General features: G+C 41.6%; 1 protein-coding gene across 1 annotated transcript in view; it reads right to left on the reverse strand.

Moving 5' to 3' along the window:
* LOC124376284 (dynamin-2-like) overlaps positions 1-15,673 on the reverse strand; it is a 41,346-nt gene that overhangs the window by 21,160 nt on the left and 4,513 nt on the right. Inside the window, 10 exon segments of the mRNA XM_046835294.1 lie at positions 4,053-4,177; positions 4,180-4,190; positions 6,348-6,415; positions 6,517-6,652; positions 7,041-7,183; positions 7,654-7,814; positions 7,903-8,001; positions 8,094-8,297; positions 8,503-8,652; positions 8,783-8,856. Coding sequence (XP_046691250.1) covers positions 4,053-4,177; positions 4,180-4,190; positions 6,348-6,415; positions 6,517-6,652; positions 7,041-7,183; positions 7,654-7,814; positions 7,903-8,001; positions 8,094-8,297; positions 8,503-8,652; positions 8,783-8,856 — 1,171 coding nt within the window.

Consider the following 15,673-nt stretch of genomic DNA (forward strand, 5'->3'; position numbering starts at 1 on the left):
AATTTGCAAAAATTAAATAGATTAAATACATTTTTAAAAATTGAAGAATTTATTTGTTAGATTTGTGTGTGTGCATTTTTACAATAAATATTCATTTTTCTAAAGATATGTTCTACTTTACTGTTCCACTAATTTCAGCAGACTTTATCAAATGTCTTCATTCTTTCACTCCCTCGATATGTGGAATTGTCAGGATTTTCTTTTTTTAAAAGAAATGATTGCAGCTGGACATAAAAGGCTAAAGAATCCTTTCTAAAAGGCTAAAAGGATTGCATTCAGTTCTGTCAGAACCGAACCGGAAAGCTCTCAGTACAGGGCTTTCTGGTTCGCTCCGGAAGCCCAGTATCATATCTATAGACATTATCCCAGAATGTTCTTGTGACTAAACACTACCAGTTCCATGAGCTGGGCACCTCTGCCCTGGATTGTGTCTGATTACATGTAAAACCTATGAACTATATAGTTATTATTATTATTAGCCATATTATGTTATTATTTAGCACTCCATACCTCAGGAACCAAGACAAAAAGCTTTCTTATTACTTTCCTATGAACTCCTCACTTTCCTAAATTGTTTTTGGTGTATTGTTCAATCGTTTATATAATATACACCTCTACTTTCTCGGTTTTAGTGTTTGTTTGTTGTTTTCTTTTCTTTTAATGAGGGCCTTAAAAAGAAAATAAAAACTCATGAAACATCCCTCTTTTATGTTGCTTTCTTTGAATAAATACATATATTTTAAATCCTGGATTCTGATTGGTCAGGACGCATCAATGATACATTACATTAAATAACATTATAATATATTAAACATTATTACTACATTACACTGTATTACATTATATTACACTTTCTTATATTACACTATACTGTGAGAGAAAGGAGCAGGTGGAGAAGATCCTGGAGATGTAGAGGTACATGCTGGAGAGAAGGGGATGAAAGTCAGTAGGAGTAAGACAGCGTACATGTGTGTGAATGAGAGGGAGGGCAGTGGAGGGGTGCGGTTGCAGGGAGAAGAGGTGGAGAAGGTGGAGGAGTTCAGGTACCTGGGGTCAACAGTGCAAAGTAATGTAGAGTGTGTTAGAGAAGTGAAGGCAGGGTGGAGTGGGTGGAGAAAAGTGATAGCAGGAGTGATTTGTGATAGAAGAGTATCTGTGAGAGTGAAAGTTTATAGGACTGTGGTGAGACCTGAGATGATGTTTGGTTTAGAGACAGTGGCATTGAGTAAAAGACAGGAGGTGGAGCTGGAGGTAGCAGAGCTGAAGATGTTGAGATGTTTGTTGGGAGTGACGACGATGGACAGGATTAGAAATGAGTTTATTAGAGGGACAGTGCATGTAGGATATTTTGGAGACAAGGTGACGGAGGTGAGATTGAGATAGTTTGAGGAGGGACATGGGGTATATCAGTAGGGGAACGCTGAGGATGGAGCCCCCAGGAAGGAGGAAAAGAGAAAGACCAAGGAGGAGGTTTATGGATGTGGTGAAGGGGAAGACATGCAGGAAGTTGGTTTGAAAGAAGCAGAAGTACAGGACAGCGGGGTATGGAGACGGATGATCAGCTGTGGTGCCCCCTAATGGGAGCAGCCGAAAAAAGAAGAAGAAAAAGAAGAAGACTGCACTATATGACATATTACATTCATTATATTGATCTATATTGCATTGTTACACTATATTAAATTATGTTATACTATATTACACTTATATTACACTATATTATATTAAACTATATATTATTTTTTACAATATTACAATATATATTATTTTATTTTATATTACACTATATTATAATACTCTGTTATTACAATATTTATTATTTTATACTACATTACACTATTATATTATTGTTTATTATATTACACTATATATAACATAGATGATTGCACTAAAAAGGAAATCTCAGATGCATGCAAGGCCTGGGTGAAAAAGTTCTGCTGAAGTATGCATGCATGTGTTAAAAAAAGGCTAAGCAGGAACAGGAGGCACAAAATGGTGTTCCCCCAAAACTAAGCAGGAGTCATAGACCACATGATGGACAGATACAGTGTAAACATGGAGGACAGGGCGTAGGCAAGCGGAATGTGAAGGGCTGATCTCAGACAAACAGGTGCTGGATGGCTGACAGGGTGGAGGACCCAAGCGTGGAGGAACATCAACATGACCAGGAGGAACAGGATTAGGGAACAAGGAACCGAGGGATCGAGATCCTGTTCTGTTTTTATTTGTTGTTGTTCTGCTCCTTTTCCTGGTTTACCTTGTTGGCACACTTCCTGATGAGAGAGGTGACCTCTGTCACCACCATGTCCACGCATTTCAGACTCGGCGCTTTCAGTTTGAGGATCTGCTTTTTCACGATGGCCTCAAAGGCCAGGTCGGGGGTAAACAGCCCCGATCTGAGAGCACGATCGGGAGGTAAAAAGAAGAGGAAGGGAATAGTGTTTTGCATAGTAGGGGTGAGAAGGAGTGGGGATAGGCAGAGAATAGAGCAGAATAGAAGAAGAAGAAATTTCATTAGTTATTAAATCACTCATCTACAGCCAGACAATTAGACCAGTCCAAAAAGAGGCAGGCCGCGGTTTCCACAATCTCACTGCGAGCATGAATTACCCTTAAATCCCTCTGTAAGTCGTCCACACCAAAAACCCTGCCCTGCGTTACAACACTGCTTTTAACTAATCCTCAGCAACCGTTTCACTGCACGAGAGCTGCTTTAGAGTTTAACACTTAAGATCTCGTAAATGTGCCCAAAGCGAAACCTAATTTGCTCCGACCCAAATCCAAGGACAACTTTAGTCCTTACTGTGATGTAGTGTAGTGTGTGTGATGTAGCTCAGTGTTGTTTTATGTAGCTCTATGTTTTGTGATGTAGCTCTATGTTGTTTTATGTAGCTCTATGTTTTGTGATGTAGCTCTATGTTGTTTGACGTAGCTCTATGTTGTTTGACGTAGCTCTAATTTGTTTGACGTAGCTCCATGTTGTTTGACGTAGCTCCATGTTGTTTGACGTAGCTCCATGTTGTTTGACGTAGCTCCATGTTGTTTGACGTAGCTCTATGTTGTTTGACGTAGCTCTATGTTGTTTGACGTAGCTCTATGTTGTTTTATAGCTGTATGTTGTTTGACGTAGCTCTATGTTGTGTGATGTAGCACCATGTTGTGTAATGTAGCTGTATGTTGTTTGATGTAGCTCTATGTTGTTTGATGTAGCTCTATGTTGTGTAATGTAGCTCTATGTTGTGTGACGTAGCTCTATGTTGTGTGACATAGCTCTATGTTGTTTGACGTAGCTCTATGTTGTTTGACATAGCTCTATGTTGAGTGATGTAGCACCAGGGTTCTGAAACGTTGTTTTATTACACTGTGTACTGCGTCAGATATATATGTGGTTTAAAGGACAATAAAAGCTTCTTGACTTGAATATAATCGATGAGGGTGTTTTAAAAGCAGTGTAACACCTGGCTGCAGGTTCGGCTCGGTGGAACTCTCTCTGACGTGCGGTTCGCTCCTTTTGGACCGGAGACGAGCGGGACCCCGTGTCCGTTCGTCTCGGCTGCACAAGACCAGCACAAAACCTTGACACACGACAGCTGAACCCGCACGCGGGATGGCCGGCAGGATGACGGGGGTCGCACCGGCACGCGTACACACATGCTAGTGTTACGCCACGGACTCGGAATACTCCGGGCTGTTTCATTATTTCATGGCCCACCTGGTGTTCATGGCTAATATTAAATTGCCCCTGAAACATACAAGTGATGACCACAAACTTGATTGCAATTAGTTTTTCTTGCTGTCTCACTCTCCAGTAAATGAAAACTTAATAATCAGCTTCACTAATCCAGCTCTGCGTTAGCGACAAACATTCTCAAGAACGTAAAAGGGTTCAGGGGCACTTTAAAAGTTCATGAACATTTTAACCCGCTCTCATTTCACTTCCACAAAGTTTTCTCGTTAGGCGGAACAAAAGCGCAATGCGAGCGTTTTTTTTGGGGCGGCCGGTGTGACCCCTCCCCCTCTGGCCGGTGTGTAGGGGCCCGGCAGCAGCGCGGTACCTTGTTGGAGCACTGCCTGACTGTGTTGATGAGCTCCTGAATCACCAGATCGATACATTTGAGACAGGGCTCTTTCAGCTTTATGATCTGCTTTTTCACGATGGCTTCAAACGCCAGGTCGGGGTGAACAGGCCAGTTCTGAGAACATACAGGGGTGTGGGGGGGTGTGGAGAGGGGCACACAGACAATCAGACAGACAGACAAACAAACAGCGGGACAGGTAAAATAACAAAAAGAGCATGAAGATCAAGGGAAAAAAAGCAGTGACATGACATGCTGACAGTGATGAAAGAGACGAAAAAAATAACAAAAAAGATAAGTGACAAGTCAAAAAAAGATGAAGACGTAAGAGAGAAAGGAAGGCGTGCAGATTGAAGTGAAGATTGAAGGCATCGAGTGAAAAAAGAGAGAGAAAAAGAGAAAGAAAAATGAAACAGGTTGTCAGTACAGTACACACGAGACCGAGCAGCAGACTGTGTGTCTGAATCTAGGGGAAAGAGCTGAGTGGAAAGTTTAATAACCACAAACACAGACAAAGAGATTCATAGTGAATTTATGTGTGCGCGTGTGGGTGTGAATATAAAACAAAAAAGAAAATGAACTGAGAGAGCAATGGGGGCATATCTGTGTATATCTGACACAGTGTACCTGTGTCTATGTGGACAAACTACAGTATATCTGCGTGTGAGTGTCACTGTGGACAAACTACAGTATGTGTGTGCGAGCGTCTATGTGGACAAACTACAGTATATCTGTGTGTGTGAGCGTCTCTGTGGAAAATCTACAGTATGTGTGTGCGAGCGTCTATGTGGACAAACAACAATATATCTGTGTGTGAGCGTCTCTGTGGACAAACTACAGTATATCTGCGTGTGAGCATCTCTGTGGACAAACTACAGTATATCTGCGTGTGAGCGTCTTTTTGGACAAACTACAGTATATCTGCGTGTGAGCGTCTTTTTGGACAAACTACAGTATATCTGTGTGTGAGGGTCTATGTGGAAAATCTACAGTATATGTGTGTGTGAGCGTCTCTGTGGACAAACTACAGTATATCTGTGTGGAGCGTCTCTGTGGACAAACTACAGTATATCTGTGTGGAGCGTCTCTGTGGACAAACTACAGTATATCTGTGTGGAGCGTCTCTTTGGACAAACTACAGTATATCCGTTTGTGAGGGTCTATGTGGAAAATGTACAGTATATCTGTGTGGAGCGTCTCTGTGGACAAACTACAGTATATCTGTGTGAGCGTCTCGGGGACAAACTACAGTATATCTGCGTGTGAGCGTCTCTTTGGACAAACTACAGTATATCTGTGTGTGAGGGTCTATGTGGAAAATCTATAGTATGTGTGTGTGTGAGCAGCTATGTGGAAAATCTACAGTATATGTGTGTGTGAGCATCTCTGTGGACAAACTACAGTATATCTGTGTGGAGCGTCTCTGTGGACAAACTACAGTATATCTGTGTGGAGCGTCTATGTGGAAAATCTACAGTATATGTGTGTGTGAGTGCCTCTGTGGACAAACTACAGTATATCTGTGTGTGAGCGTCTATGTGGAAAATCTACAGTATGTGTGTGTGTGAGCATCTCTCTGGACAAACTACAGTATATCTGTGTGTGAGCGTCTCTGTGGACAAACTACAGTATATCTGAGTGGAGCGTCTCTTTGGACAAACTACAGTATATCTGTGTGTGAGGGTCTATGTGAAAATGTACAGTATATGTTTGTGTGAGCAGCTATGTGGAAAATCTACAGTATATGTGTGTGTGAGCGTCTCTTTGGACAAACTACAGTATATCTGTGTGTGAGGGTCTATGTGGAAAATCTACAGTATGTGTGTGTGTGAGCAGCTATGTGGAAAATCTACAGTATATGTGTGTGTGAGCGTCTCTGTGGACAAACTACAGTATATCTGTGTGGAGCGTCTCTTTGGACAAACTACAGTATATCTGTGTGTGAGGGTCTATATGGAAAATCTACAGTATATCTGTGTGTGAGTGTATAAGTGTCTATAAGTGTCACAAATGCAGGTCTGTGTGTGTGTGCGCGCAAGTGTCAGTGTGGACAAAAGTCAGTATACCTGTGCGCACAAGTGTATATGTGTGTGCGAGTGTGTGAGTGTGTGAGTGTGTGTGTTTTTTACAGTACTGAAGTCATAGTTTTTTTTTTTCGTGGCATGTGGTTGTGTTTCCCAGAACTGCTGTCTGTCTACATGATTTGTGTGTGTGTGTGTTAAAAGGATTAGACGGCGTCCTGTCTGCAGGAGGTCTTAGTGAAGCTCCACTTGCCTGACTCCATGGACGTTCTTTATGGCGTGACTGATCTCTCGCCGCAGCTCCTTCTCATCAAACACAATCTGACAAGCACACAAGTGAAACAGAAGAATCATCATGATACTGTGTAGGGACATGAGAAAGAATGTGTGTGTGTGTGTGTGTGTGTGTGTGTGTGTGTCACCTTGACCAGCTCGAAAGGGAAGCGCTCGTGGAAGATGCGGTTGATCCTGGCACCACCGGACAGCTCCACCGTGTCCACCTGATCTCCTGATCCCTCAATACACTTCTCGAAGTCCACACCGAACTGCTGCACCATCCTGATGACCACACACACACACACACACACACACACACACACACACACACACACACACACACACACATGCAAATTCAAACGAGAATATAATACATATGGTGTGCAACACTTCCTGGACCATTTAAAATCCGTAGTTTAACTTCAAGTCTGACTCAAGTGCTCACATTTAGTCAGCTTTTCTTTTTGTTTCTAATTTTATTTGATCTCCAAGAACCCGATTAAATTTTTTTTTGCTTTACTATTTTATTCTATTTTTTTTTTTTTTACAGTAAAAAGCATTTCTTTGAAAGTACATACGAATTAAATACAAATTGTGGTGATGCCCGATACAAGAGGCGAGTGTTCACTGAGAGATGTTTGAAAAGGAGGTGAAGGAAAAGACGACTCACTGCAGCAGTGCCTTGGTCTTGCGTGTGGGGTCGTCAGGACGGAAGTTCTTGTACTCCTCCACCTCTTTCTCCAGAGACAGGAGCTGTGACTGTAACTTACTGCGCAAACCGGGCAGCGTGTCTCGGATGTGGTTAGTCAATTGCTATGAGAGACAAGACAGAGAAAGACGTAACATTATAACCTGACTATAAAATATGTAGATAAATGCGGACATTCACACACTTTATACCAACGTTTTTCATCTTAGACACTCACATATATGCCAGAATTTGTCTACACACACACACACACACACACACACACACACACATATATATACGTGTGTGTGTGTGTGTGTGTGTGTGTGTGTGTGTGTGTAGACAAATGCTGGCATATATGTGAGTGTCTAAGATGAAAAACGTTGGTATAAAGTGTGTGAATGTCCGCGTGCGAGTGTCTATGTCATGCTGGATCAAAAACCAAAAATGAGTGAACAAATCAGGTGTCCCAATACTTTTGTCCTTATTGTGTATTTCTGGATGCATAATTAATCCACATAATATATTTTAGTAGATTAGTATTGGAGTGGACAGGGTGTCTTTGGTGGGTGGAGTCTGAAAGGACGTGGTGAACCTGGTTGAGGGTCTTCTGCAGGTGCGGCGTTCCCATTCTCTCTGCCATGTGTCTGTAAGCGGGGTGAGACAAGAAGAACTTCCTCTCTGCAGCCAGAGCGACGCGGATGTCCTTCCTGCCGTCAATGTCCTTCTGACTACGGTTCACTACACCGATGTAGCCTGAAACACACACACACACGTGCGCTTTGTTAAACCATGGCTGTGTTTGCAGGTGTAATTGATGAACACGTCCCTGAGCCCCACCTACCTCTGCGCAGTGGGAGCAGCTTGTTCTCCAGAATGTCTCGTGCATCCGTTCCTTCGTCCATCAGATCCAGCTTGGTGATCACACCAATGGTGCGAAGACCTGTAACAACACACACATACACACACTCATGGTCTGTTTCATGACACTAGGTCATGGTTGATTGTGTTTTCTAGAAGGAAACCACGGAGTACCCTGAGGGTCCACTTCCTTGGCGATCTTCAGAGCGTCCGAGTTGGCCAGGTCAGTGTTGGCCGGTGTGACTGCCAGGATCAGACAGCTGTCTTTAGTGATGAACTGCAAAAGCATGTCTCGTATCTGGTGCTCGATGTCCACCGGCTGGTCGCCCACGGCAACCTTGGTCATCCCTGGCAGGTCGATGAGAGTCAGGTTCAACACTGAGGAACCAAAAAAAGAGAATGAGGTTTCCTACAACAGGAAGGTTTTCTGAAAAGATTTTACAATTCCGTGTGTGTGTGCGCGCGTGTGTGTGTGTGTGTGTGTGTGTGTGTGTGTGTGTGTGTGTATGTGTGTGTGTGTGTGTGTGTGTGTGTGTGTGTGTGTGTGTGCAAGTGTATGTTTGTCTGCGTGTGTGCGTGATACCGTTAGGCGAGTAGACTCTCAGGTTGATGGGAATGGGGGAGATTCCCTTATTCGAACCCGTGATCCTGTCCGTCTCGGCCTCAATCTCCGTCCGGACTTCTTCGAAGTCCACAAACTTCTTCCCTTTACAGTGCAAGAACTCGGCATACTCTAAACACAGACACAGAATCGTTAGACTCTGGGTTGCCAGGTTGTCTGTGTGTGTGTGTGTGTGTGTGTGTGTGTGTGTGTGTGTGTGTGTGTGAGAGAGTGGGTGTTTTATTCGAGAAAACGCACTCACCTGCTTTGTTGTTGATTAGCTGCAGAACCAGAGGCCTGCGAGTGACGATCCCTGAGCCACGAGGGAGAAAATCCCTGCAGAGAACAAGAGAATTTCATTATGCAATAAAGCAATGATCAGATAAACTGTGAAAGGGAGAGGACAGAGAAAAACAGATAGACAGGTCATCGACAGGTGAATAGATATATAGGTTAAAGCAGGTAAACTAACAAATAAGAAGACAGACAGGCCAAGGCTGGAGAAGACAGAAAGAAAAACAGACAGACAGACAGACAGACAGACAGGTGGACAGACAGGGAGCCTGGAGCAGACAGACTAAAACAGACAATCTGAAAGACAAGCAGATATACAGACAAAGAAGCAGAGACAGACAGACAGAAAGGATAGAACAGGCAAACACAGAAATAGACAGATAGACAGAGAGGTTGAAGATGCTGAGACAAACAGGCAGACAGAGAATGAGGCAGACAGAGAAAATACTAGAGGGCGAGGCATTCAGATAGTTAGACAGAGTGACTAAAACAGATAGACAGAGAGGGTGAGACAGACAGTCAGTCAGACAGCGTGACTATGACCTACAGGAAGATAGACAAAGAGGGTGAGACAGAGAGAGAGATAGACAGGGTGAGAGATAGACAAAGACAGATAGACAGAGAAGGTGTGATAGACAGACAGAATGGGTGAGAGACACAGACAGACAGACAGACAGAGAGAGAGACAGAAAGGCTGAGACAGAGAGACAGACAGATATGCTGAGGCAGACAGACAGACAGATGCTAAGACATTCAGGAAGAGAGACTGAGACACTGAGGCAGACAGACAGACTGAAACAGACAGACAGAGACACTGAAACAGACAGACAGACAGAAACAGACAGAGAGACAGAGAGGTAGACAAAACAAAGAGTAATGAGCAAAGTGACGGTCAAATGAAGAAATGAAGTTTGAATTTCTGTCCCTTGACCATCAAAGTATTTTTGAACGAAAGAAAACAGATCACAGCTGATACTTTTAATCATCTTGTTTTCTGTACACACACACACACACACACACACACACACACACACAGAAACATATGTACGTACACAGCACAGACAGATGGTGTTCTGCCACTTGCATGAATTAGTTATTAAAAAGGCTGTACAGAGACCAGGGTGTGTGTGTGTGTGTGTGTGTGTGTGTGTGTGTGTGTGTGTGTGTGTGTGTGTGCGTGCGCACACGTTTTTCTCCTGACAGGCCTCCTGCCACTCTCTTCATTATAACGGTGTACAAACTCATCACACTCTTTCCCTGCTTTTTCACTCCCTGAGACAACTTGAGAATTTCAGTAGGTCTCCAATTGACACCTGATCAAACCAGGAGGATGTCTGACAAACACACACACACACACACACACACACACACACACACACACACACACAGACACACACAGACACACACAGACACACACAGACACACAGACACACACAGACACACACAGACACACACAGACACACACACACAGAAAATGCTTCCTACACACAAATGAGGACAAAACTCTGGGGGAGACATGGACCAATGAACAGAAAGATAAGGACGTCACTGTGTTCCCTTACAGACCAAAATCCTTTATTACATCATTAGACGGGTTTCTCTAATCACAAGTCGGGTTGTTTTGGTGTGTGTGTGTGTGTGTGTGTGTGTGTGTGTGTGTGTGTGTGTGTGTGTGTGTATGTGTGTGTGTACGTGTTTATGTATGTGTGTGGGCCTGTGGTGTGTTTGTGTGTGGTATGTGTTATGTGGTCTTTATGTGCAGTGTGTGTGTGTGTGTGGTGAGAATACACCACAGTAGTAACCCATCCTGTCTCTCACTGACCCCAGGTCTCTCCTGTTACACTGCACTGTTGCCTTCAGAGTTTACCTTTCTACTGGACACCCCCTCTCTCTCTCTCTCACACACAGACACACACATATATAAGAGAGACACACACACACACACACACACACACACACACACACACACACACACACAGACCCAAACACACACACACCAAAACACAGAGAGAGAGAGAAAAAGGAAGGGTGGGTTGGTGTTCATTATTGATGGTGTGTAAATGAGAGACGAGGCTGAGCCTTCAGCAGATTGTTCATCTCATGTATTATGAACGCACAGACAGAAAAGCAGTGCAGGAACAGACGGGGAGACGGAGAGAGAGACGGACTGACGCTGAAAAACACCACAAGCTTCTTTCATCTTTCATCCACAAACCCGTGTCTCAGACACGCTCCGATACACAGATTATCTTTCACCATCACAGGGACACCACTATGTCCAGGAGATCTCTGTCCACTGTCCCCACCCACTAGACCACACCCAGACCAGGCTGCATAGTGAGATATGAGAACGAGACTGCAACTGTCTCAGGAACAATGACATCTTACTGGTCATAAAAACACAGACGGGTTTGTCTCACTTTGATCAGCAGAGCCAGAAGGTCATTAAGAAGTGGACCAGGGGACATTAACAACTGAAAGAGAAACCAACAGAGAGAGAGAGAGAGAGAGAGGAGACACAGAGACAGGGAGAATGAGAGAAAGACAGAAAGAGAGAGACAGAGAGAGAGAGAGAGAGAGAGAGAGAGAGAGAGAGAGAGAAAAGAAGCAAAGACACAGACAGAGACACACACACACACACACACACACACACACACACACACACACACAAAGAGAGAAAGTCACACACAGATACAGATCCATACAGAGACACAATCACATACACAAAGAAACACACACACAAAAGACAGAGAGAGAGACACACACACACACACACACACACACACACACACACACACACACACACACACCAGAGAGAAAATCCCACACACAAAAACAGGTAGACGTCCAAACAGAGAGACAAAAACAGAGAGAAAAAAATACAATTTTGAGATTTTCCTGTCAGACATCATGTGAAGTTGGTTGATCTTCACCAGCTGGTTAACGTTAGTGATAAAGATTATAAACTTTTATAAATGGGGAGAAAAATCCTCTTAAAAATCCTGTCAGATTTCATGCTAGCAGTAAAAAAACTGGAACAGCTTTGAGCCTGCTTGTTTTTAGGGAAAAATTCATGCTAGCTGTTTCAAGACGTCTTCTACAATCGTGTACCTCCAATTATGTGGTAAGAACTTGAGGAAGAACCATGTATATGTCAGGGTGAAGAAGACCGGTGTCCCAATACTTTTGGCTTGTTTTTTGGACGGTGATGGAAAAGGTAAAACTTGGGTTTGGTTCTACACTCCACCATTACTGATTATTCTCCTAAACTAGCAGCACAGCGTAAGGAAAGTAAATGCTGTGTGTGTCTGTGTGTCTGTGTGTGTGTGTGTGTGTGTGTGTGTGTGTGTGTGTAATTTTGCACAAATTCAGCAGCTCCGCTTTAACGATAGTTGCAGTTGATGTTTTTCTCTCAAGGAGAAAGCCTACTGAAAGAGACCAGTGTCACTGTGCGACACACACACACACACACACACACACACACACACACACACACACACACACATACACATACATCAGGGATGCCATGCTGCCTTCACAACCAGCACTCTGTCTCACACACGTTACTCATGCAGTATGCGTGCGCCTATAACCAAAAACACACTGCGTCACGGCAGGAAATCAAAGGATGACATAACCGTCACACACACACACACACACACACACACACACACACACACACACACACACACACACTTTACTATTGAGGAAACAGCCAGGACTGTGAGCTTTTTACAATACGAACGTTCTGCCGAATGTTTGTCTCTATGAAGTCTTTCATTCCTCTTATAGCACAACAATTACCAATGTTTATTTATTAACAAATTTAGTTTTTTATCCATTTAAAGGTTCGTTTAATGAGGAAATAGTGAGGAAACCTAGTCCCTATACATAAACATTTGTATATCAGCTAAAAAAAGACAAAAAAAGAGAGATCTTGTGAGTGTTCATGCTAGCTAGTGCACGTCTTGGAAATCCTGCCATGATCGTTAATATTAGCCGGTAATAAAACTATTAATATTATGAGCAGTAATATACACATTTTGTTAATATGTACGATTATGAAGATGTAGATGTCAGAAATGTTGTTAGTTAGCTGGAGCGAATTAGCAACAAAAATCCTGTCAGAAATCCTGTCGTGTTAGCTAATAGTAGCTAGCAACATACCAAAATAATGTTGGCTAGTAAGATTATTAGCATTTATGGACATTTTCCTGTCAGAAATCCTGTCAAGATAGTTCATCTAAGCCTTGTGAAGGAAAACGTAAGAAAAAAGAAAGAAGAAAGAAGAAAAGGACCCTTTTGTAACCCTGTACCTTCAAGACTACTTCTATAGTTAATGTCTTTATCTTTATTTATCACTTTATTCTTTTATTTTCCTATATTTATAGCGGCAGCACATAATGACACATTCCATGAAACTTGGCAATAAAGATGATTCTGAGCTCTGATTGGTCCAAAGCCTTACAGCTCATTTAACAGAGCTTTTGTATTTGCAAAAGTATTGGGACACCTGCCTTTTCCATCCATATGAGGTTCCAAACTGTAACCACAAAGAAGTGAAATTTTCCCCTTCACCCGAACTACGAGATTAAAAACCTGTTCCTTCATTAAGATCTGCTTTCCATGGGTACAATGGAAGATCTCCTGTTATAGAGCTACAACCCTATTGTGATTAAGCGAATTGGGACTAATTGTGGAATGAGACGTTCAAAAAGAAGCACATGCCATTCCTATGGTCGGGTGTCCACAAACATTTGTACATATATAGTATGATAAATGATGCACTTAATTCGTAAGAGGTTTTAGGAAAAAAATTTATTTTCTATAATAATAAAAACGTTTTTTTATTTAGAACGATGACGGCGAGGACCCCACAGATAAAATGCTGAAGGGTTTCCATACATTACACTCTTGTAGCTTCCTGCAAATCGAAAGCACACTCGTGTCGAGTCCAGACCTGCCCTGTGTTTAGTTGTTTAGAGTTAAACATCAGAGATGCTTTGAGAACAATTCATAGCCCTCACAGGGCTTTCAGACATCGTCTCCAAGCAATCTGGGGCGCCAAGAATTTATTTGCCGATTTTACATCTAGCGCTCAATTGACACTGCAGATTCAATTTTTTTTATATTTCCAGTCACATAAATCTAAAACCAGACCTGAAAACTGTATCGCTTATGCAACTCGTGCTTCAGAAACTCTGAGCAATTGAAGATATCAATATATATCTCATATAAATGTAAGAAAAAATCATTTGATTCAGTGAGTCAGTTTAATTGACTCATAGGAGTCGACTCTTTTGCCTTAAAACATCTGCTGAATTGAATCTTTTCAGGAGTCGACTCTTTTTTTGGTGTACAAAATTCTAACTTTATATTCCAACAGAATTAATATAATATTTGGTTTGTTGGGATCTTGAAAAAAAAATGTAACACTGGATTCATTCGACTATATTGCATAGTTCAACAAAAACATCAAATCACGATATTCAACATTTCTACAATACAGTTCCTGAGGTAAAATTTGCTCAAATTAATGCCAATTACACTGCAGATCTGTAAGATTTGAATATCAATATCAAGAAAAATATCAATAATTAGTTTCTTTAAGAATATACCAAAGTTTAATTATATTTAGTATATTTAAAAAATCATTTTTTTATTTAAATCAATCAACGAACATTAAAAACACAAAACAATTATAATCTAAAAGAAATAATAAATCATTTAAACAGGCATTTAAGACATATTAAATCTAAAATAGATATTGTAAGTCGTTTAATAACATTAATTTAAAATGACTTTCAAAATAAATAAACAATTGTAATAAATGTTATTAAAATAGTTTTTCACTTTCTGTTTATTTGAGGAAATTCATTTAATTAATAATGTAATTTTTTTTAATTCACTGTGGGAAAATGTGGAAACGCTCACATCGTGCACAAAAGAGGTTTATATTATTGATTATAGAAACAACGTAAGGCATCCCGCCATTAGCATTGTAGCGGCACACGAGCATTTTAGCCACTTTGGAGCTCAATTAAACCTTCTATATGCAGACACAAAAGCAGGATGTGTTGCACTGTTTGCGATTCACAAAATCTTTTCAGAGTTTTCTCATTACGGTTCGATTGGAATTGGAATCTAAATGAACTGATCGAGTAGGAATGAAAAAGAATGATTATAATCAGTCAAAATTTTAATTTAGAGACCAAAATAATAAGTCTGAAGAAAAGAAGCAGATTTAATAATAATAATAATATTAATAATATTAATATTCCAGGTGGAAAATGCTGCCAGATGCTTGCAGTGTAAAAGCATTCAGTACAACTTCACTAGATTTGCACTCAACACACCCCAAAGGTGCTGCAGAGACAGGTATCTCAGGTTTGCAGATTAGAATCTAAATGTACACCAGAAACGATGCCGTGTTGCTGCAACTGGTTTGCTTTTATAGGCGCCACATGGTTCCTTCATTTGATTAGGAGGAAAAAAAAAAAATAAAAAAATTCAAACGCCTTTCGATTAAAAATTACAGTGTAGTTCTTTTACAAACCCCAATAGTCTTATACTAATAATATACATATATCATAAACACCCAGTCCTATCAGAAACATGTTCCTGAAGCCATGCCCACACACTCTGCCTGGAACCACACACCTAAAACATTCCCCAATTCAAGGAGGAGGTTAAGGACTGGATACAATGTTCAATTCCCAAAATAGATGCTGTGTGTTTTGTATGAATGCATATCGAACAGAAGTCCAGGGGAACATCAGGTACAAGACGTCCGCATACTGACTTTGCGTACGTCCCAACGCAAAGAGAGAAAGAGAGAGATGGGGTTGGGGGACTCCAG

This window comes from Silurus meridionalis, chromosome 22, assembly GCF_014805685.1.
Source record: "Silurus meridionalis isolate SWU-2019-XX chromosome 22, ASM1480568v1, whole genome shotgun sequence".
NCBI classification, from domain to species: domain Eukaryota; kingdom Metazoa; phylum Chordata; class Actinopteri; order Siluriformes; family Siluridae; genus Silurus; species Silurus meridionalis.